The following is a 23,736-nucleotide window of genomic DNA, read 5'->3' on the forward strand; positions in this document are numbered from 1 at the left end:
AAAAAAAAGAATCCGAAGATGTTATTTCAGAAGTCAACACTGTAACAGAGGCATGGAGTCTTCCATATAGGGCAGAAGAGCTCAAACTCCGAGAGGCGTGATTTCTTCCCAGAACACACAGCATCTTCATTGGGCAAACGTGGGCTGAAGTGCAGGGTCCCGGACCTTCCTGTCCAGTCTGTTGCCAACCACTCTGGCCTGCTGCCTGTCTCTGCGGATAGAGGCGATGTTGGGAGCAGAAGCAAGGACAGAGGAGGGCAGGCGGATGTTGAGTAGCCAGGTGACTGATGCGGCGTTTGGCAGGTGCCACACGTGTGTGTGTGTGTGTGTGTGTGTGTGTGTGTCGGTAACGGGGATCGAACTCATGACCATGCGCTTGCAAAGCAGGTGCTTATGCCGTTGAGCTAAATCCCCAGCCCCTACCACACATATTGATAGAAGGCCTCGATGAGAAACAGAAGATGGATTTTACGAGCTGACCATAAACACACTGACCGGAAGTTGCTTTAGAACCAAAGTGTGACAATCACAAGGATTGCTAATGGCTTCATTTTTTATTCAAATAACACGCACAGGTGACCCACGTTTCCTGTTCAAAGGTTTGAAAATGCCCGAAAACTGACGAAAAGAAACGAAGACTGACACTGTAGAAACCTTACCAAGAATTGACCCAGAGCCTCGGATGGCCTCGGGTGTTGCCGGAAATGGCCGACAGCCGCCCTCAACCGAGCAGCGGGAGGGGGCGTGGCCGGCTCTACAAGGCTTTGAGCTGCTCCGGGTGTTTCCGGAAACTGCCGAAAGCCAGCTCAAAGTGGGCGGAGAAAAACGGTGGGCGTGGTCAAATGGTGGGGCGTTCCGGGAGTCACTTCGTGGATTTCCGTAAATAGAGCCGAAGCTAGTTCTTCGGAATACCGGAGGCTCGTGGGTCCCCTGGGTTAACATTCTTCGGCTGTTTCCGGAATTCAGCCCAGTCGGTAGCCGAAAGGAGAAGGCGCCCCCCCAAACCCAGTTCCTAGACGCTTCGGATGTTTCCGTCTCCTGCCGGCGGAAAGACCCGAGGACCGGCGGTGGTGGCGGCCATGTTGGGAGCAGCAGGTCCGGCGGCGGCTGTCTGTGTGCCGGGCGCGGAGCAGTGCCGCTGAGGGCAGGGGAGGAGCGAAGCAGGCGGCCGGCAGCGGCGGCAAAGAGTAGGCGGAGCAGCTCGGCCGGGCCGAAAGGCAGCACAGCCCAGCCGGGGGTCGGGGGGGGTGCGGTCCGGAGCCGCTCGGAGCCAGCGCGGCCTAGCCCGAGCGGCGCATCCACGGGCTGGCGTGAGCGGCTGCCCAGCCTCCCCGCACCCCCGGCCGGGGCCCATGAGGCGAGTGCGCCTGCTGTGAGAAGCCCCGCCCGGCCGGGCTCCGCGCCGTCCCTTCCCTCCGTTCCTCGAGCTTCTGGGTCCCCTCCCCCGAGATACCGGCGCCATGTCCAGCGCCCGGACCCCCCTGCCCACGCTGAACGAGAGGGACACGGAGCAGGTAAGGAGCCCTGAGGCTCCCGTGGTTGTTTGGCTGGGCCTTGCACCCTGCGGAACCTCCTCCCTCCGCGGCTGTCCCGCAAGCCTCGGCCACCCTGTCACCCGCTCGTCCAGACTCCGAGCTGCACTTGCCCTTCTGCCACCCAGCTTTCCCCTCACCGCCCTCCTGCGCGCTTCCGTGTCACCTCCTCAGCTTCCCTTACTCTTCCTTTTTTCGATCTGGGGCCTTTTCTGGTCTTCCAACACCCACGCTTAGAACAGCCACCTCTCGCCCCTGAAGTAACGCCTGGTGATTTGCCGTGGACTGTTGTCCACCTTTTCCTTCCTCCTCGGCCTCGGTGCCCCTGCGCCCACACCGGTCCTCTCAGTCCCGGGTTTGCACCCTCTGGGTCCTTCCCTCCGAGTGCGTTCTCCGCCCCTGTGCCTTTTCACTTCCCCAGCTTTTTCTAGCCTGCTGCTTCTCTTTCGACATTGCTCTCGCTTTTGCCTGCAACCCACCAGCTCCACCCTCATCACCTTTCCAAATCGTTCGCCTACTCTTTGCGCATCACTTTCTCTTCTTTTCGCTGTGGTTCCTGGCGCTGGCTTGTGTCGCTTCCGTGTTCCCCGCACAGCTGTCATGCGCGTAGTTTTCCTACAGGTTGCCTTCGGGACTCAGTCACCACTCCCTTCAGTTCTTGTTCCCTGCTCCCAGGGGTCTGGTTTTTAAGACTTTGTGGCTCCTGTTCCTGCTGTGCGTGTTCTTCCAAGCCTCCTCCTCGGCTCTTTCTCTTTTCTCTCCTTCGAGGGCGCACCTTTGTGTGTGTGTGTGTGTGTGTGTGTGTGTGTGTGTGCGTGTTTCCGTGTTTCAGCCCCGATATAGTAACATAACCTGTTGCTCAGTCTCTCCTCAATCTGGCTGTTCCTGACTTCCTGCCCTCTTACCCTGCATCAGAAACCAGGATGCCTTCTGCCTCTCTGCTCCTTGTCTGTCTCATATTATCTTCCTCCTTGCAAATTGCTTCCTGTTGCTAAACCTCTTTCTTACTGCGCCTGTTAACCAGCGTTGCTTTTCGTGTCAGTACGAGTCTCTTGCCCTCTGCACATCACATTTACTCCTTTCCTCACCTCATGTGCTCTTACCCATTCCCTTCTTACTGGCCAGTCTTCTAATTCCTAGGAGTCCTACACTTTTGTCATGCTGGTTTCTTATGTTGTAGATCAGCCTCCTGACCTTGTATATCTCCCTCCATCCTGCAGTCACTGCTGTCATTTGTCACCCAAGCGTTTGCCTTTTCTGTGTCATCCCATCTCTGAGCTGAGACTCCTCCAATCTCCACCCCTCCCCTTTCTTTCACCATCTCCCATATCCCTTGCTGCCTCCTCTGAAGAATCCCCGAACTTTCAGACCTTTCTTGGTGAACTTTATTAGACCAAAGACAAAACAAAACAGAAAAACTAAAATCTTTTTCTTTTGGTACCGGGGATCAAGTCAGGATCTCGTGCTTGTCAGGCAGGCACTTATGCTACTGAGCTAAATCTCCAGCCCCTAAAGTCTTGAAAAAATAGCTCTTCTATCTTGTGTGGCTCAGTACTTTTTGCTTTTCTTCATTATATCCTTTATGTGTCCTTGTTCTTTTTTTTTCTCTCTTTTTTTTTCCATGAAGGTAGATCTGTTGTATCATGTTAACTTCCTTTTTGGAAAAATTTTATCTCTTTTTATTTACTATGTTTTTCTGTTTTGTTACCTTTGTCTCCTGTCACCTGGGCAGTAAGGAACTCAAGAGGAGCTGGGACAAAGTATTTGTCTGTGGTGGTTGGCCCTTTTATTACTTGTAGGTTGTTTGCTTCTAGAGTGAAGTTGGGATTGAGAGGGAGGGGTGGCTGACTTGTTCCCTCACTGGGTCTGGCAGTTGGTTCTGCATGGGATGGGTATGTTTGGAAACCAAGGACCTGGATCTGTGTGACACAATTCCCCCTTGCTAACTGGTTCTCTTCTACCAGGAACCGCTTTCTCTGGGCCCTCCTGAGGGTGCTTGTACCATCCCTTTTCCTCTCACAACCTTTGTTTTAGCAGTTAGAACATCCTTTACCTGAGAACTTTTCCAGACTTGATTATGAGCTGTAGGAGGCTGCCAAGTGACTGACTGGCACCCTCAGGCATTTGGGGAGTGGCTGGAGTGCCTACTCTCTGAGGCGGTAGGGGCATTGTGTTCAGCAGAGAGAGTAACAGACTAACTCTGTGGTTGCTTTGTACTGTTTACTAAATGCAAATGCATTTTTTTTTTTTTGGGTTTTATTTTGAGGCAGGGTGTCACCCAGGCAGTGCTGGTGCCTTGAACTCCCGGCAATCCTCCTGCCTCAGCTTGGAGTGCTGGGATTATAGGCATGTATCACCATGCCCAGCTGTAAATGCATTATTGCCGTGATCTTTTTCTTATGATGTGTGTACTTATTTCTTCTCTTCCTTACATGGCTAGCATACTCCTGAGCATGTGGAGAGGACACGGTGCATAGCCACTGATTTTAGGATAGCAGTAATCGGTGACCATTTTGGAATGTAATCTGCTGTGTGGTAACTTTGTCCCAGAGCAATGGTTGCATACATTGAGACCTTGTTCTAAAGTATGAATTACTCATCCTGTCTCTATGCCTTATGGACTTAGATTCCCCTGAGCCACTTCATGATTCTCTCAGCCAGTCACACTGTTGACGTCATGTAAAGTTTCAACCCAATAAAAAGCAGGATCTTTGGAGGCACATATTCTAGGCAAGTGCCTGTATTGGTTTTGTTTGTTTTGCTTTGTCTTGTTTTGATATGGGGGGGGGCATCAAATTGAATTCAATTCACGACCTCAGGTTTGCCAAGCTGAGCTAAATCCTCAGCCCCATCTGTATTGTTTTTTGTGGGGGTTGGTTGGGGTATTGGAGATTGAACCCAGGGCATCGCACATGCTAAGTAAGTGCTATACCACAGAGTTACACCTTCAACCCTGCATTCTTTAAAGCAGGAAAGAAGACCAACAGCAGCTCCTTTGGTCAGAAGGCAGGGTTGTCAGAAGCACTGGCTTCCTTTAGAATAGATTATGCGACCAAATGAAACCAAGAACTCTTTCTTGGTCTTGTTGCAGTTTTATTTATTTATTTATTTTTAATTTATTTATTTATTTTTTTTGGTCTTTTTACTTTTTATCGGTACCAGGGATCGAACTCACGACTGCCTGCTTACAAGGCAGGCGCTTATGCCGCTGAGCTAAATCCTCAGCCCCCCTTGTTGCAGTTTTAGCTAAAGTAGTCATAGAACTCGTCATTATAGCCTTAACGTTGGGAAATAAAAAGCAAGGGATTTGGGGCCATTTCCTGTATCATCTATTTAGATTTAAATTCACCAGAAAATAAGTAAACAAACTCCAGTAGTTGTCTCCAGTCTTTTCTTGCCCTTTCTCTCCTCCTTTAAAAATCTGGTTGATAAGCTGCTTCTAGGAGTTCTTTGATCACATCTGAAACACCCATAAAAAATGTTGAAGCATAAAAATAAACTTTGTGTTTCAGAGAGATTGCCTGTTTGCTGTCATCTCTGCTTCTAAGAGTGAAAGTAGGAGATAAAGTCAAACCCTGCCTTTAAGATGATTTTTGTGACATCTCGTTTTGGATGTGCTTTTTCATAGCCATAGATGTCTTCCTTTTGCGGGTGGAGGATTCTGACCTGAGACTGGTAGTTTTGGGATTTCTTAGTCAGTGAGCTGCACTTTCTGTTCGCATCTTTACCAAATGGCTCTGTTGGCCTGGAGGCTTGGCACTCTTGAAAGCAATCAGCTAGATGACTGTTTTCAAAGCCAGCAGCAGCAATAACAGGCAAGTGTGGAAAAGGGTCCAACTTCAGAGTTCACCTGCTGCAGACTAGAGCTTACCGTAAGCCATGGGAGAACAGCCGTGGTTTGGAACTTGCTCCTCCTCTGGGCCTCAGAGGCTAAGATAACCTTTCATAGCCTACCAGGCTTCTACATAATGGACAAAGAATGGTGCTTCCATCTTTCTTCTAGGGAGTAAGTGATGCTGTATATTCTGTCAAATCCTTTTGTAAAGAAGGCAAATCTCATTTTTAGGATCCTGTAAAAAACAGCTGAGCCACTTCCCACACATATTTATTGGATGCTCGTGATGAGTGTGTGCATTGTAGGGAATCCGGGTCAATGAGCTGGTTAGCCAGCGTCCCACCTGCCAATTGTGCAGATCATGCTTTGGATGCTGGCACTCATCCTGTGCTGTGAGCCTGGTGGGGGCTTCTTGCTGGGACTGTTGTCTCCTGGTTAGGGATGTGTGTAAATGTCCAGCTATACACTCTTACCCTCTTTTGGGCACAGTCCATGTCCATAGGGTCGCTTCACCAAACTTACTCAAGTTGGGGACTGTAACTATTCAGTAAATTTTAATAATTTCTCTATCTTTGGACTAGGGAAGTAACTGACTAAAAGTCTTTGAGAATTGGCCTGCTTCTGATTAAAATCAGATTTATAAAGGGATAGCTGTCACACTGTGACCAATGATTGAGATGGACATTTTTTTCAGCATGGTCTTAAGCAGTGTTGATGCCTTTGTGGTGAGAAAGATGGAGAATTTGATTACCTAAGAGGTTTGCATGGTGAGATCTCAGGAGTCAGACAGCTCAGCCTAGACTTTCCACTTCAGACAGAACAACCCAATTCTCAATGGGCATTGGACCAGGACTAACCCATACCTCTGTCAACTCTTTCCCATTGAGCACTTAGCCACCTGGCTGGCATTTCTCTTCTCCCAGGGGCTTCCGTGACGTTCTTCCATATGTATTATGTCAGCTTGGATGAATATTTAATGCCTAGAGTGCAGCCAAGCCTCAGACTTTGTGGACCATTATCCTCCAGCTGGATGGATGGGGGCTGGGCCCCACCTTTGGCCGACCCCACAATAGCTTCTCTGCTAAATGGACTCCCCCCAGCAGCACTTTGAAGTCCATTAGTGAATTGGGATGAAATAACCTCAGCAGATGGGAAGGGCCAAGAAGGTAGTCATATTCTTTTCCTGAGACTGCCCAAGGAGACTCCTGTGGGCCTCAGGGCCAGTCCCAATTCCCTCTGCTTGGTTAAACTGTAGGCTGGGCTGCCTAATCTAATCTAATCTAATCTGAAAGGGATGTGCAGAGCATTTGATTCTCTTTTAAATGTGGTGGTGCCACCAGGCACTTATCAAAGCAAATATTGAGGAGGGTGTGTAGAGGAGCATGGAGTTTAAACTTGGCCCTTGCTTGGAGGTACAGCAAAATGACAAAATCAGATAGGTGGCAGAGTTTTCTTCTCACATTGGGGGATTCCAGTATTTGTACATTTTACACTTGAATCTTGGATTCTCCAGGCTTTCTCCCAGTCTTCCTCAAACATGAGTGAGTCACTGAAGTGTTAGCTGTGTATTTCCCCTTTCTGTCGCAGCTGAGGCAAGAATAAGCCTGTATAGTCCCCATGAGGGAGGAAATCACCCTTTCCCTATGCTGGAATGGGAAGAGGTAGGCCATCCCCAGGTTAACCCTGAAAGTTTGAACTCTGCCAGCAGTGTCACTGCCCCACCACAGTATTTTTGAGTGAGGATCTCACTTGCAGTGCAGGTTGGCCTTGAACTTGGTGATCCTCTTGTGTCAGCCTCCTGAATGTTGGAATTATAAGCCAGGTGTGTTCCCTCCAAGTCCTTTTTAAAAACAATACTAAGTGTTAAGCCCAGGATCTTGTGCATGCAGCGCAAATGCTGTACCACTGAGCTACATGCCCAGCCCTCCAGGCCCTCCTGCCCCCTCAGTACCAGCAATCAAACTTAGGACCTTGTGCCTGCCAGGCAGGTGCTGTGCCACTGAGCTATATTCCTGGCCCCTCCAGTCCTATTTATTTATTTATTTATTTATTTATTTTCTCCAGTCCCTTTTAATTTTGAGACAGTTTTGCTAAGTTGTGCAAGGTGGTCTTGAATTTGCTGTTTTCCTACATCAGCCTCCTGAATACAGGGTTACAGTTGTGTACTACTATACCCAACTTTTTTTTTTTTTTTCTATACTAGGGATTGAACTCACAACCTTGCACTTGCCAGACAGGTGCTTGCATCACTAAGCTGAATCCCCAACCCAATACCAAAGTTTTTGTGGAGGTTCTTTTCAACAGTTTCTGGATTAGTACTCATTTCTCCTAATTCCAATTATTGCTTATATTTCTCATTAGAAAATGGCAAAATGGCCAAAAGAAATTTATTTTCTCTCATGCATTAAATGGTTAATTTTAGACTTAGTGAACCCATAAAATCACAACACTCAGTAGGAAAAACAGTGAGATGGACCCTGATACTGGTATCTAGGGAATCCTGAACAACACTTTGAGTTGGTTATAGGAAGAAAGGAGGGGTGTGTTCAATAATTGACTCTAAGCTACCTTTTTGGCCTTTTTCACTTTAAAAAACATAAGGGAGCCAAGCATTGTGGCACATACCTGTAATCCAAGGGGAAGCTGAGGCAGGAGAATTGCCTCAAGTTTGAGGCCAGCCTAGGCTACAGAGTGAGTTCAGGGCCAGCCTGTACTACAAAGTGAGACTATGTCTCTAAAAAAGCAAAGGCAAAAAACAAAACATAAGCTGACTGTGGTAATGCACACTTGTAATCCCAGCACTCTGGAGAGGAGGGTGAAGAAGGAGCCCTAGTAACCTAATGAGACTATTTGAAAATAAAAAATAAAGCCGGTGTGGTGGTGTACACCTGCATGGACTACATAGTAAAACTTCTTAAAAAGCAAACAATAAAAAGGACTGGAAAGGTAGGTCATTGCAGAAACCCCAGGTTCAATCCCCAGTACTGCGCAAAAAAAAAAAAAGGAAAAGAAAAAGGCACAGCAGACAGGGGCTTCCCTGTAGAACCAGTCAAGCTGGTTTTGAGCAGGCATTGGCCTATTTTCCTCTGCTCTCTGAGAAGTTGGAAATACAAAGCTCTGCCTCCTCTGGGGTTGTGCTCAGTGAGGCATGAGTTTGTCCTAGGTCTGTAAACAACCCCTCTGCCTCTGCAGTACCCGGTGGGCCTCTGAGATGGTTCTGTACTCCCTGGAGAGGGGCTTTCTGCAGCCTGAGATGGCCCTGAAGAAGTCCAGTCTGCTTTATGTACTTTCACCAGGGGCTCTGAGCCCCTTGCCAATGCACAGTTTGGCAAAATGCCCTCAGCCTGGCCAGGAGGTGGCATGGGTTTGTCTTTGCTTCCCTATTTATGTGTCAGACAGGGAATCAGGATTTCTGGCTGCTAAATTGAGAGAGACTCCAGACCTTTTGGGTCAGTGCACTGGGGCTGCGGCCAGCTGGGGAAGAGCTGTGGGACAGACTGTAGTTTCTGCTCTTTGGCAGCTTATGGGAACTTCAGCTACAAGAAAGAGTCTGAGTGCCCTTTCCCCCATTGAGGTACCTGTGGGAATGCCAGCGCTGGCGCTCCCTAAATAGCAGTGGGGTGTCTTTCTTGGGAGCAGGAACTCACCAGATTCTCAGACTCAAGGGGCCATCAGTGGTGCCTACTGAGCAAGATTATTTTCCCGGGGCTGGGCATTTAGCTCAGCGGCATAAGCGCCTGACTTGTAAGCAGGCAGTCGTGAGTTCGATCCCTGGTACCGATAAAAAGGAAAAAGACAAAAAAAAAAAAAAAAAAAAAGATTATTTTCCCAGTCCTCACTAAGCAACTCTCAGCTAACTAGTGAGGGCTGGCACCTGCAGATAGAGCACTTGAGTTTGTGTCCTTATCTTTGGGGGCCAGCTGCTCCTGTCACTACCAGTGACCTACCTGAGTAGTATTCTTCGAAGGGTTCTGTTTAGATGACTGGTGTCCTGTATTCAAGGTGCCTGCCCCCCTCTACTTTTAAGCCTTTGCATATGCCATCATTTCCCACCACTCCACAGATGGCTGTCATTTGGCTGTCTTTTCAGGGAGTGTTGGAGGCACTTGTGGGTTGTTGCTTTCTTTTTTCGCTCGGGAGTGTGGTCTCTTTTTTAAAATTATTTTTTATGTTTGCCTTGCCAGGAATGGAACCTAGGGCTTCAAGCATGATAGGCAAGCACTTTACCCCTGTGCATGAGAGATGGAATGATGGGTTCTTCAGTAGCAGGAAGTGGGCCTCTTTGACTAACTTGGTCTAACATAGCATACTGGTTAAGTTGAACTCTCAACAAAATAGAGATGTTGGCACTTTTTGACTTCCAATAAGTAGTTCTAGTTTGGTTTGGAGCAGGTTTTGCAGCTAGATTCCCTACATTGGGATCCTGGCATTTCTCTGCTGTGCCCTTAACACCTTTAATCTCTGTGCGTATTTGCTCATCTGTAAAGTGGGAAGAATAATAGTACCTATCTTACAAGTATAATTGTTGTGAGCATGAAAAGAGCTAATGAATACATTAAGCTCTTAGAATAGCCCTGGCAGAACATAATAGTTGTTATCACTGTTCCAGTTGAGCAGCCTAGTGAATTTTCTTCCAACCCCACATAAGGCTGGATTAGTATAAGGGATTTATGTTGGAATTTCTCTGTAATTAGTTGAGAATTCTGTTCTCCCCTGTCTCTTTCAGCCATTGGTATTCCATAGGTGCTTTTTCTTACCACTTCTGACTTTTTATTTTAGTTATTTATTTTATTTTACTTATTTATTTTTGTGTTTTGATGTGTCCTTTTTTCTTCTCTTTGGAATTGGAAATCAAATTCAGGACTTCACACTTGCCAGGCAGGCACTGTGTCGCTGAGCTATATCCCCAGTTTTTTTGTATTTTTTGTTTGTTTGTTTGTTTTTGGTCTTTTTCTTTTTTATCGGTACCGGGGATCAAACTCACAACCACACCCTTGCAAGGCAGCTGCTTATGCCGCTGAGCTAAATCCCCAGCCCCTGCTTTTTTGTATTTTTGAGACAGCATCTTGCTGTGCAGTTCACGCTGACATTGAACTCACTTTTTAAGCCCAGGGTGGCCTCAAGCTTGTGGTGATCCTCCTACCTCAGCCTCTCCCTAGTGTTAGAATTACAGGTGTGTGCCATCATGCCTGGCTTTTTAAAATTGATTTTAAACTACTTAACTGTAGAAAGAAGTAGAATGCTCATCTGGCATGTTTAGCCTCCTGAGTAGCTAGGATTACAGGTACGTGCCACCATATCTGGTAGTTAAGGTACCTGTTTCTGCCCCCAGAAAGATGGATTAAACCCAGGACCTCACACATGTTAGGCAAAGGCTCTGCCACTGAGTTTTGTCTTCAGCCCTTGTTCATATAGTTTTGGGAACACTTTTTTCTTTTCTTCTTTCTTTTTTTTTTTTTTCTATTGAGACAGGGTCTCACTGTGTAGTTCAGATTAGCTTTGAACTTACTATGTGGCCAAAATTGCCATTGAATTTGTCATTGAACTTCTTGCCTCAGCCCCCCAAGTGCAGGGATTACAAGTATGTACCACCAAACCTGGCAGGAGCACATTTTTTTTTTTTTTTTTTTTTTTTTTTTTTTGGTCTTTTTCGTTTTTATCAGTACCAGGGATCGAACTCATGACTGCCTGCTTGCAAGGCAGGCGCTTATGCTGCTGAGCTAAATCCCCAGCCCCCAGGAGCACATTTTTTAAAATTATCTTTTTCCTTCTTTCCCTCTTCCTCTCCTCTCCTCCCCTCCCATCTCCTCTCCTCTCCTCCTTTTTTCTTTCTTTCTTTTCCTTTCCTCTTTCTTTCTTTCTTTTCTTTCTTTGTTTCTGTAAGACATAGCACTATTAGGAAGTTTTGATTAAAAGAGAAAAATACTACCTGCTGCCTGCCCATAAATTGGTGGCGTGGGGGGCTGGTGGATGTGGTGGTGGATATGTGGCCTCTTCTGTGGCAGGAATACCAATCCAAAGTTACCAGAGCATAGATTTTGTGAGATTTGAGACTGGACAGGAGCCCTGGGGTTCTTCACACTCTGCAAGGCCCCATCAAGCACAGAGATTTCTTTGATGTTCTTTATGCTCAGTACTGACCCACTGACTGGCCCCAGGAGAAAGCTCTTCCCTGTTGTTTCTCTTACAGGCCATGTAGGACTGAGCAGTACCGGATTCTAGGTTCTTTTTTCCTTAGCTGAACAGCCTTTAAGGGCAGGTTCTTGTTACCTTGGCTTTGGAGGCCTACAGGGATGCCTCATCAAGCAACTGTGTTGTTGTGCTCTCTTAAGTCTGAAAGAAAGCACCACAAGACAGCAAAAAGTATGAAAAGCCTAATAACTTTTTTCACCTTAGATATTTGCGTATCCTAGAGATCTACACTATTCCTAGGCAGTTCTCTTGCCTCAGCCTGTGTAGTTCAGACTGCCCTTAATTAAACTCACTGTGCAGCCCAGGTTTGCCTTGGATTTGCAGCAATCGTGTGCTTTTTTTTTTTTTGGTCTTTTTAATATAGGTCTCACTGTGCAGTTTAGCCTGGCCTTGAGCTCACTTTGTAGCCTGCCTGGTTTTGAACTTGCAGTGATCCTTCTGCCTCAGCCTCCAGAATATGGGGATCACAAGGCTTACACCATCATGCCCAGGTTTGCTTTGCTTTGCTTTTTTTTTTTTTTTTTGTCTTTTTCCTTTTTATCGGTACCGGGGATTGAACTCACGACTGCCTGCTTGCAAGGCAGGCGCTTATGCTGCTGAGCTAAATCCCCAGCCCCCATTTTTTTTTTTTTTTTGAGACTGGTTCTTAGTATGTAATTCAGGCTGGCCTTGAACTCAGTGTACAGCTCCCACTGGTCTCTAGCTTGTGACAATCATCCTGCCTAGCCTCCCAGGTGAGGATTAGAGTTTAATTTGTTTTTTTGAGACAGAGCTCAAAAATGAAATGGCTCATGTGGGTGTTGAACTCATTCTGGAGCCCAGGCTAGTCTCCAAGTTGAGACTCAGCTTCCCAAGTGCTGGAATTACAGATTGCCTCATTGTTTCTTATGCAACAGAGCATTTCTGTGTAATATTATGGTGTCAGTTAAGTTGCAACATTATTTCAAGAATAGTTAGAGTTTAAAGAAAAGGAATTGAATATTTTAAGTGTATACTATATACTGTGTGTGCTTTAACAGCCAAAATGTCTTCTAGCTTTTTAAGCCACAGGTGAAAATATTGCTGAAGTCTCATATAGGGTAAGTGACCACCTTCCTGTGGCTGGAGGAGCCCTCTGCAGGATCTGAGAGACTAAGCTTAGACATTTGGTACTTCTGAATGCCCTCTGGAAAAAAATTAGTAGAATTCAGGGCGGTTACAAACAAGTTGACAAATTAGAGTTAGCTGCAAATGTAAAAGATCAGTTAATATCTTTTTTTTTTGTCTTTTTGAGACAGGGTCTTGCTGTGTAGTTCAGGCTGGCCTTGAGATCACTTTGTAGCCTAGGCTGGTCTCGAACTCACAATGATCCTCCTGCCTCAGCCTCCCAAGTGCTGGGATTACAGGCGTGAGCCACCACACCTGGCAAGATCCAGTTAATATCTTGCTTACAGAATTTTACTGTCACCTAATAAATGAGCATATCTACAGATGTGACTTGACTTGCTTTATCAGTACTAACTAGTTTGGTTGTTTTGTTTTATTTTGTTTTGTTTGAGTACTGGGAATTGAACTCAGGACTTTATACTTGGTAGACCGGAGTACCAACTACCAAGAATAATTTATGTGACTGTTCAGCAATAGATACAGTGGTGGTAACTATTCAACCAATTGAATGGATATTTGAATCTCATGGTTTACTTACACTTTTGGTGCAGAAGCAGTGACAGAAAAAACTGCTAGTGTGATAACATGAGTCAAGGTGGTGGCCCCAAACTGCCAGCAGTCAGTCATAGTAGTTTTTGCTACCATCCACTCACAGGTGGGAAAAAACAAAAACATTTGAATTTAAGAATGTTCTAGATGAAGGACAAAATTTATTAATTTTGAGTAAATTTCAACTTTTTTTGGGGGGAGAACAGGAATGCAATTCAGGCCCTTATGCTTGCCATATAGGTACTTTGCCCCACTGAGCTATATCCCAGACCCTAAATCTCAACTCTTAGAGGTCTCTTTTATGTTGTGGGTGGGGAAATACAAAGTACCCATGAAGCATTGCTGCTGTCCCATAGTGTGATGGAAAAGCTTATGTGCAGTAGAGCCAAACCAGCTGCACAGATGATTATTTTTACTTAAAATTACCAATGCACAAACTATAGTTACTTGGACCTGAAGAAAAACGTAGTAGATATTCTCTTCGAAGTAAAATGAAAAAGTGTCAGAAAATTCAAGTTCTCAGGCAGGGCATGGAAGCACACACCTGTAATTCCAAATTCAAGACCTGTCTGGGTAGCTTAGGCAAACCTTGTCTCAGAAAATAAAAAGGGATATGGAAGTTGCTCAGTGCCTAGCATGCAAGAGTTGCTGAATTCCAGCCAAGATTAGTGTTTTAGATTTATATCTATAAAAGATGTGTGTGTGTGTGTGTGTGTATGTATATGTGTGTGTGTGTGTGTGTGTGTGTATGTATGTGTGTATGTTACTAGGGATTGAACCCAGGGCCTTTGCACTGAGCTACATCCCTTACTGCTCCTACCTTTTTTCTTTTTTCTTTTTTTTACTATTGTATTTTGAGACAGGTTCTCCATAAGTCACTAAGATGCCAGGCTGGCCTCAAATTGTGATTCTTCTGTGTCAGCCCAGAGTGCTGTGATTACAGGCATGTGCCTGGGGTTTTTTGTTTTTGTTTTTGTTTTTTTTTTTTTGAAAAGGTCTCACTATGCGGTTCAGGCTGCCCTTGAACTCACTGTGTAGCCCATACTGGCCTCAAACTTGCAGGGACCTTCCTGTGTGTGCCACCGTGCCTGGCTAAATGAATGTGATTTTTTTTGAGACTGTGTGAAATAACTATTTGAAAATTCTGTATAGTTCTGTAAATGAAATAGATTCTAGATTGCCAGTGGGTAAAAGCCATTCAAAGTACTAGATGACCAATGCATTTTAATGTACAAGTATACAAAAGGTTCAGTGATAATCTTTTCTTTTCTTTCTCTCTCTCTCTCTCTCTCTCTCTCTCTCTCTCTCTCTCTTTCTTGACAAGGTCTCACTGTGTACTTCAGGCTGGTCTTGAGCTCACTGTAGCCCACACTGGCCTTGAGCTTGTCACAGTCCTGCCTCACCCTCCCATGTGCTGAGATTACAGGATTGTGACACCATGGCCAGCTACAATTTCAGCTGTGTTGCAGCTAATCTTTAAAAACCACTGGTGACTTTTAGTCTAGTATCAAAGCACAGAATTTTTGGTGTCTGGAATGCTGTTAAACTCCATTTTGCAACTACTTGTCTGTGTGAAATCAGATTGTGTTCATATACTTCAACTAAAACAACATATTGAAACACATTGAATCCAGGAAATAGATATCAGCTGTTTTTCATCAGCCAGAATTAAGATGAATAAGAATATAAAACAGCAGCCAGGAGTGGTGGCGTTATGTCTGTAAATCCTAGCATTTGGGGAGGCTGAGGCAGGTGGATCATTGTGAGTTTGAGACCAGTCTGAGCTACAAAGTGAGTTCACAGCCAGCCTGAACTACTTTTTTTTTTTTTTTGTACCGAGGATCCAACCCACGACCTCACACTTGCCAGGCAGGCGCTTGTGCCACTGAGCTAAATCCCTGGCTCTGAACTACAACATACTGAGACCCTGTCTGGGAATTTCTTGAGCCCAGGAGTTTGAGACCAGCCAGGGAAATGTAGGTGTAGACTCTTGTCTCAAAAATAAAACTAGTTTCAGTTTCTGTTTAACTATAGAAAGAATTTTAAAACTCAAAAAGTGAGAAAGCCACTGTTAGAGAGAAAACAAGTTTATCAGCTGAGTGTCCACTGATTGGCTGATCCCCCAAGTGGAGTTGTGAAGGAAAAAAAAAAAAAAAAAAAAAGAACCTTGGTTACAGAATATTCTTAGAACCCTATATAATCCCTGCCTAGGCCTCAACAAGGCACTTGAGGCTTTAGCTTTGGTAGCTTTAGATGTTGATTTCTTTTGTTCCTGATACTGACCAGTTAGTTGATTTTTTTTTTCTTCCTATACTTATATACTTTAGATATTAGTTTGTTATTGTCCCTGATATTGACCAGTTAGTTGATTTTTTTTCTTCCTGTTCTTATATACTTTAGATGTCAGTTTGTTATTGCCCCTGATATTGACCAGTTAGTTGATTTTTTTTCTTCCTATTCTTATATACTTTAGATGTTAGTTTGTTATTGTCCCTGATATTGACCAGTTAGTTCATTTTTTTTCTTCTGTTACTTACATATTGGCTCTGTGGATTTTGTTTAGTTGCCCCATCCTGGGGCCTTGTGCTTATTGCTTCTTTACTGAGAAGCACATGGGAGGGTGAGGTGGAATGACTGAAATCGAGGACCCCGAACTAGTTTCAAGGCCAGTTTGAAATATATAGTGAAATCTTGTTTCAAAAAAACAAAGGAAAAATAAGTTTATTAAGTAGGTTTCCTTTAGTATATATTTAGTCTAGTTTGGAAAACATACCTTTTATATATATTTTTAAAATTTTCACTTTCTAATGTACTGCTTATAAATATAACCCATATAAACGATGGCTTTGGGAAACTATAAAGACTTTTTAAGAATGTGAAATGTTTCTAAAACCATGTGCTTAGGTATGGTAGTATGTGCCTGTAATTACAGCATTCAAGAGGCTGAGGCAAGAGGATTACTGCAAATTCAAGGCTAGCCTGGGCTACATAGTGAGTTCAAGGCCAGCCTGAACTGTATACAGTGAGACCCTACCTTGGGGGGTGGGGAGTAAGGCCCACTCCAGAAGGCTGAAACAGTAAAATCAGTGAGTCTGAGGCCAACCTGGGCTACCATAATGAGTTGAAGACTGACCTGGATAGCAAGACCCTGTCTCAAAAAACAAAATAAAGCAAATTATAAGAATCATGGTTGTAGACAGAATTTGGGTTGATTCTCCTTAACTTTGATGGACTGGGTTCTTGATAACTGTGTAAGAAATTTTCATTCACAGTGCCCAAATCATTTAGTCATATGCATTTGGCCAGTACAGTGGCAGCTTGGGTCACAAACTTTATTCTGGCCATAGTTCTGGAAAAGACAGCTTCACTTGTGTTTGTCACCTGATGCAGAGTTTGCAGGCAAAAAAAAAAAAAAGAAGAGTCTTGCCAAATGCTTTTGTTTGTGAACCAAATTGTTTGCAAACAAAAGTATTCATGAACCGTGGTAAGGTTCTTTTTCTTTTTTACTTTTTTTTGTACCTGGATTGAACCCATGACTTTGAGCTGTTCAGGCAGGAGCTTATGCTGCCAAGCTAAACCTCCAGCTCTGAAAAAGATATTTTTCTTCTTTTTTCTTTGTCTTTTTGAGACAGGGTCTCGCCATGTGGTTTAGGCTGGCCTTGGGCTCACGTTGACCCTGGGCTGGTCTCAAACTTGCTGCAATCCTCCTCCTTAAGCCTCCTGAGTGCTGAGATTACAGGAGTGTGCCACCACGCCTGGTTGAAAAGATATTTTTCATAAAAATGTGTGGCTGTAATTGATTTGGTAAAAATTTTAATTAATAGTTAAATATTTTCTGAGGTTTTAATATAGTAAATGTGAACAGCTATAAACCTACTTGAACAAGACAGTCTGACATTATTAATAAAAAAGAGAATATAAAGGGGAAGGTGAAGAAAAAGTAAAAAGAAAATAGTTTCCAGCCAGAAGTGTGAGAAGCACTTCTGTAGGTATGTGTCTGGTTGGTCAGCACTGTTACTGGTTGGCTAGTGGCTTGCTATGACCTCATAATGGGCCTCTTTTTTTTTTTAGTGGTACAGGGGATCGAACTCATGACCTCACACTTGCCAGGCAGGCGCTTATGTCACAGAGCTAAATCCCCAGCCCCTTTTTTGTCTTTTTGAGACAGGGTCTCTATGCAGTTCAAGCTGGCCTTGAGCTTACTTTGTAGCCCAGGCTGGTCTCAAACTTGCAATGATCCTCCTGCCTCAGCCTCCTGAGTGCTGGGATTACAGGTGTGAGCCACTGTGCCTGGTTTTGAGCTTCTGTTTTTTTTTGTTGTTGTTGTTTTTGTTTTTGTCTTTTTCTTTTTTATCGGTACCAGGGATCGAACTCATGACTGCCTGCTTGCAAGGCAGGTGCTTATGCCACTGAGCTAAATCCTCAGCTTGAGCCTTTGTTTTTCAATGCGCAGGGTCCCGGCCCAGCTGCAGCAAGGCACTTGGTGCCTTAGTTTGCAGTCATTGTAGCTGAGAAAGCTGATTCTTAGTGACTCAGGGGACTTTGACCAAAGTTGGCCCATTTCCTCCTTTGAGTGTGTACCATTACTTTTTTTTTTTTTTAAATCCATTACAAAGATCATTTGGCTTATTGAATTTCATTATGTAGAGGTTTTTTTTTTTTTTTTTTTAAGTTTATATGTTGGCTATTGGTGAGTTCCAAACTTGAAAACAGCAAAGCTTGCATAGCTTCTATCCTTGAGGAACCTTGGTACCTTCAAAAGTTAGAGGCTGGCAGGCTGCAGTCCCTGAAGCTAGAACAACCAGTATTCCTTGGGTGGCTGCAGAGTCTGTACTTTACTCTTTAGATTCTGGTTTGGTCCATGTATCATGCCCTCCAGGTATGCCAACCCCAACTCTGCCACTACCCCACCCTCTATCCACTGTCTATACTACTCCACCCCAGCTCAGCCTGTTTTTTAATGAAATCTGCCTGCCAGATCATACACTTTATATAGCTATACTTTATTTGCTTGGTGAAAGGTGGGCATATTTGATGTGTTTGTAGCCAGGCATGAACTTTGCCTTGCTGATGAGTCATTAAGAGGCAGGTAAAACTATAGTAGATATATGATTTCTAAACCACCTGTAATTCTCCACAGTTGTTCTTTTACATATTTGCATCTTTTTTTTTTTTTTCTTTACAGTTGTATCTTTTTTTTTTTTTTTTTTTTTGGTCTTTTTCCCTATGCAATTTTGGCTGGCCTTCAAGTTACTCTGTAGCCCAGTCTAGCCTCAAACTCACAGTAATCCCCCGCCTCAGCCTCCCAAGTGCTGGGATTACAGGCATGGGCCACTACACCTGGCTTTATTCTCCAGTTCCTGTACCACTTCTGACTTTGAAAACCTACTACCACAAATAGTAAACCTTGAGTTGTAGCAGCATTAAACAGAACTTTTAAACTTGCATTATTTACTCAGAATTGTATCTCATTGGAATAATTTTTAAAAAACAAAAGTGTTTAGCTAGGCCTGGAGGTTCAGACCTGTAATCCCAATATGTGGGGGCTCAGGCAGGGGAATCATAAGTTTAAGTCTGACCTGGGAAGTTTAATGATTTAGTGAGATCTGTCTCAAAAAGTAAGGATTGGGCACGTAGCTCAGTGTAAAGGCCTGGGTTTAATCCCTGCTGGGAAAAAAGTCACATCAATTTATCATTTTGCATCCTCACATAGACTTTCAGGTTTATAGCTCCTATCACTTGACAAGTCCCATAATTCTCTACTCTTCACACAAAGCAAGCTTCTTTCCAGATTCACATGTGCTTTCATTTCAGTTCCTGAATTAAACTTGATATGCTGTTTTTTTCTCTTTAGCCACTGGTTCGTACGGAAGATAAAGATTTTTCACTTTTAAATAAGTTTCCCCCTCTAGGTAAGATGGTGACTAGGTAATAGTACCTTCTGGATGGCGCTGTAAGTGTGTAACTGTGTTCCAAAAACTTGGTCTGAAAGAAATGGACTTGAATAGAGAGTGCCTACCTGTCCCCATTTACTTGGCATGCTTTATCTCTGAGTCTGTGTGTCTTTAGCTACAGACACAATAGGGCCTGTTTATTGAGCACTTGGTCTGTCCTAGCCCCTTATTTAGCTCTTTGACACTCATTAACTCATTAGTAGGGTATACTGTCTGCTCTTTACAGATGAGGAGACGCACTGAGGCTCAGAAATGTCCAGTTACTGGTTTAAGGGCACAGAGGCTTGTGGTGGTCTGCTCCCTTGGCCTAGAGTGAGTACAGTTATTAGAGTATCCTTTCTTGTTTGTGGAGAGCTCTTTATTCCTGTTGTAGCTGTGTCCACACTGACGGTGGTACAGGTTGAGCTTTCCTAAATCAGAAATCTGAAACAAATCCAAAATCTGCAACATGTTGAGCACCAACATGACTTCACAAGTGAAAAATGCACACCTGACCCCATGTGATGAATTGCAGTCCCAATGTAGGTACATTAGACATTTTGCATAAATTATCTTCAGGCTATGTGTGTGAGATTTATGTGAAACATAGGTGAATTTCTAATTCAAGTTAAGGCTTGGGTTGCCACCCAAGATATTTTGTAACCTATTTCAAATATTCCAAAATCTGAAAAAAAATCTGTAATACTCCTTGATCCCAAGCATTTTGGATAAAGAATTCTCAGTTTCTTAAGTTTCCTTAGAATAAGCTCTCAACATTGTAGGGGGAAAAAAAAAGGAACCTCCCAGGCTGGATGTAGTCTTCTCTGTCCTCAGTTTTTTCTGTCTTGTGTGACCTGTTATAAAAGCAGCAGAGGTGATTGATATGGGATGGACGCAGCTCCCTGGGTTTCACTTACCTGAATTGTGTAGATGTCCCATATACAAGCCTAACTAATAAACCTAATTTAATCCTAATAGGAAACTAATAAACCTAATTTAATCCTGACTTTTGATTGGCTGCTTTACGTTTTCCCATCTTCTGGAATTTCAAGAACCCCTTTAGAAAAACTGAAACCTTGAGAATAAAATTAGTATCAAACAAGTAAGTACTTCTGGGCATGATAGAAAATGCCAATAATCCTAGCACTTGGGGAAGCTGAGGCAGGATTGCCATAAGTTTGAGGCCAGCTTAAACTGCATTGGGAAACTGTCAAAAAGTCAAAAAGCACAAGTACCTCCCAGGAAGAAAGCTTGAATTTCTGGAGTCACTTCTGTTCAGTGACACACATAAAATATTAGGATTCTAGAACTCTTTTTTTTTTTTTTTTTTTTTTTTTTGGTGTGCAGATCTTAACTGTATATATTTTGTCCCTATGAAATAAATCAGAGCTCTCTCTTTACAACCCTCTGTGTGCTACTTGCTTTTAGTCTTGACTGCCATGAGCAGAGCATTGTCCCTGGTAGTGCATTTGGGACTTGGCCGGTTTGATCCTGGGAGCTGAACTCTGGCCTTCCTCTGCTGTGTCTTTAGCCCATTGCTTGTGTAATACACCACTGCTTCCTGTTTGCTTTACTTGGTCTTGCTGTTGGTTCACAGTTCATGTCCCACTGCTAAAGCCGTCCCTTTAGCTGTGCATGTGTCTCCTAGTTATCCGCAGTTGTTTCTTACTGGGAATGGTTGCTGTGTGTCTCTCTGGAGAATGAACCTTGTATGTACGCTGTGGACTTATTTGCTTTTCTTTTTTTTTTTTAAACAGCAGTTTCTTTTCTTTTTTTTTTTTTTTTGTCTTTTTCCTTTTTATCGGTACCGGGGATCGAACTCACAACTGCCTGCTTGCAAGGCAGGCGCTTATGCCACTAAGCTAAATCCCCAGCCCCTTACTTGCTTTTCTAATCTTGGCAGTGGAGCCTTTTCTTGAAGATGCCAGCATTAGGTGAAGGAAGGTAAAGGGGCTAAGCTGCTGCCCTTGATTTTTTTAAAATGAATATTTCAAATTTTAATAGATATGGTCAAACAAATAGTAGCAGTTTCCATTCCCACCCAGTGTGACAGTGTTTCCATGTTGCCAGTAATCTTTTGAATCTTTACCAGTGTGATAAGTGATGAATTTTGCATTAAACTTGTGTTTCTTCAGTCACTCATGAAAATGGCATCTTTTCCTATCCACTTTTCATTTGGATCCCTATGTTCTTGATTCTTTTAGCCAGTTGTGCCCTCCCACTTGCCACCCTGACACAAAAAGAGAGGAAACTTGATGTATACTTGTTCATATTTGTGTCCAAAGATGATTGATTTCCCAGGAACCACAGTTACGGGCCATTTTAAAGGCCCACGTAAAGGACTTTGAGGCATATAGCATGTGCACTGCCAAACATTTTTTTCACCCCTGAGACAGGGTCTCCACTGTGTAAAAAGTTAGGCTGGCCTTGAATTCACTTTATATCCCAGGATGGTCTCAAACTTGAGCTGATTCTCTTGCCTCAGCCTTTCAAATGCTGAGGTCACAGGTGTGAGTTACCATACCTGGCATCATGTGGGCCTTCTTACAACTATTTTCTTTCTTTCTCATCTCCCATCTCCAGCACATTTTCCTCTATCCGCAGAGATAAAATACAGGTGTTCTTCAGTGATGATGGCCACTGCTTCCTGGAGAGTTCACAGTAGTGTATTCCTTACTAATAAAAAGGCTGTCATAATGGGTTAGGCCCATAGGGGCTCTGCCCTTCTGTACTCATATTCCCAGGGAGAAAGTACTCTCCCTTAATTACCACTGGCATGCTGGCAGAGAGATGTGGCTGCTAATTGATCAGGGGACAGTCTTTTGCATAGATGTGGAACTTTGCAGTGATTTTTGTTTTGTTTTTTCAGGTAAACAAATAGAGTTGGGCCAGACAAGTTGATTTTAGAAAGATAATCTGTTTAGAGTCCCTTTATTAATCTCATCATTAGTGCCCCACTTCTGTGTCCTTATTTTCCCTCTCCTTTTCCTTTGTCCTCCCCTCCTCTTCCCATCCCCTCCCAGTCCTTCTTTTTTGTTTTTATTTCGTAGTATACCTAGGGCCTTGCACAAGCTAATAGGCACATGCTTTACCACTGAATTGTGTTCCCAGTCCCAGTCATCTTCTAACTTGGTAGAAAGAGCTCCTGAGCAGTCCTGGCTTTCTTTTTAGCACAGGTGGTGAATAATGCCTCTTTTACCCTCCTCTCCCTCTGGTGTGCCCCCTTTCTGTTTGGCAGCACCAGATTCCTTTATTTGGTTTGGTTTTTATTCTCTCCTTCTGTCTTGGAATGGTTGAACCTCATTCTGAAATATATTTTTAAGACAGTGTTTAAAAAGCAAACACTCTGCCTTCTTGAAACCACAGAAACTGCTTGTGAAACAGCCATAGGGCAGGCTGCCAAATCCAGACTGTTAAAACCAATCCCTTAATGACAAAATGTCAAACACTAATGTTAAACCTTCATTATAACTCTGGTATGAGGATTTTCTGAATAATAAATTTCAGATGCTGACCTCCCAGTCTCTCATTCGGCACACTTATGTTACCTTATGGTAAATTGTACCAAAGAGTCGTCTTGGGCAACTAATCAGCTGGCTGCTATAAGGAAAGGTTTTAAACAAAGCCATTCCTCTTCTACTTATTTTGGTTGGTTGATTGGTTTGAGGAAGTGATTTTTTATGATTTGAACTGATCCTTTAGCATTTTTAAGATCTGAGAACATGGGGCTGGGGATTTAGCTCAGTGACATAAGCGCCTATCTGGCAAGTGTGAGGATATGAGTTCAAATCCCACTTTCAAAAAAAAAAAGATCTGAAAACAGGCTACAGAATTGTGTCTCCCCCAAAAGAGGACTTGAGCCCTAATCTTTATCCTGAGTTAAGTGACTTCTTTTTTGAGATGGCTTAGATCACTGAAAAGACAAGAAGCTTGGTGGAGAGAGTACAGCTTAACTACTACTGGTAACAAGGTGAACTGAGCTCTGCCACTGGTTGAATGAGAAGTAAGTAAGGAAGAGAGTTTAGGCTCGATAACCAACAGCTGCAAAGAAGGGAAAACTGTTAAAGAATGAGTCCTTGGTCACAGCCACCAATGAGATAGGATGATAGGACAGTGGTGGCGAACCTGTGGCACACATGCTTCAGCTAGCTGTTTGTTACCATTGAAAGCTCTGGAAGGTTTGCCATCACTGAGATAGGGAGTTCTGGTATAGAATTTCAGGAATCCCTTCCAAATCTTTGCCAGCATAATCTACTTCAGCTCTGTTACTGGGAACTTTTTCAGACTTCATTTCCACACTCAAGTGTCCTGAGCAACTTTTTTTGTTTTGGTACCAGGAGTCAAACTGACAACCTCAGACTTGCCAGGTGGGCACTTATGCGGCTGAGCTAAATCCCCTTCCCAGAACAACTTTTTTGATACGTTTTTTCAGCTTTGCTTGTGTCATCTTTTCGTATTTCTTTTTTTCAAATCTATTTAATTTCAAGCAGAAAAAGAAAAATAAAATTTCAAAACACTTCAATTAGGGCAACAATGGTACATGCAAAAT

General features: G+C 43.7%; 1 protein-coding gene across 8 annotated transcripts in view; it reads left to right on the plus strand.

Moving 5' to 3' along the window:
- The first annotated feature begins 770 nt into the window (after window positions 1–770).
- Window positions 771–23,736, plus strand: part of Mark2 (microtubule affinity regulating kinase 2) — a 60,338-nt gene continuing 37,372 nt past the window's right edge. For 4 of the 8 annotated variants that reach the window (XM_003468098.4, XM_013150704.2, XM_013150706.2 and 1 more), the window contains exon 1: window positions 772–1,514. In XM_003468098.4, the coding sequence (XP_003468146.1) occupies window positions 1,461–1,514 (54 nt within the window). In that variant the 5' untranslated portion in view covers window positions 772–1,460. Of the gene's footprint in view, window positions 1,515–23,736 lie in introns of all 8 variants that reach the window. The other 4 variants (XM_013150703.2, XM_013150707.2, XM_005002939.3 and 1 more) reach the window with 3 other exon arrangements.

Source organism: Cavia porcellus, unplaced genomic scaffold (genome assembly GCF_034190915.1).
Source record: "Cavia porcellus strain 051 isolate PalLab524CR breed Dunkin Hartley unplaced genomic scaffold, mCavPor4.1 scaffold_17, whole genome shotgun sequence".
Lineage (NCBI taxonomy): Eukaryota > Metazoa > Chordata > Mammalia > Rodentia > Caviidae > Cavia > Cavia porcellus.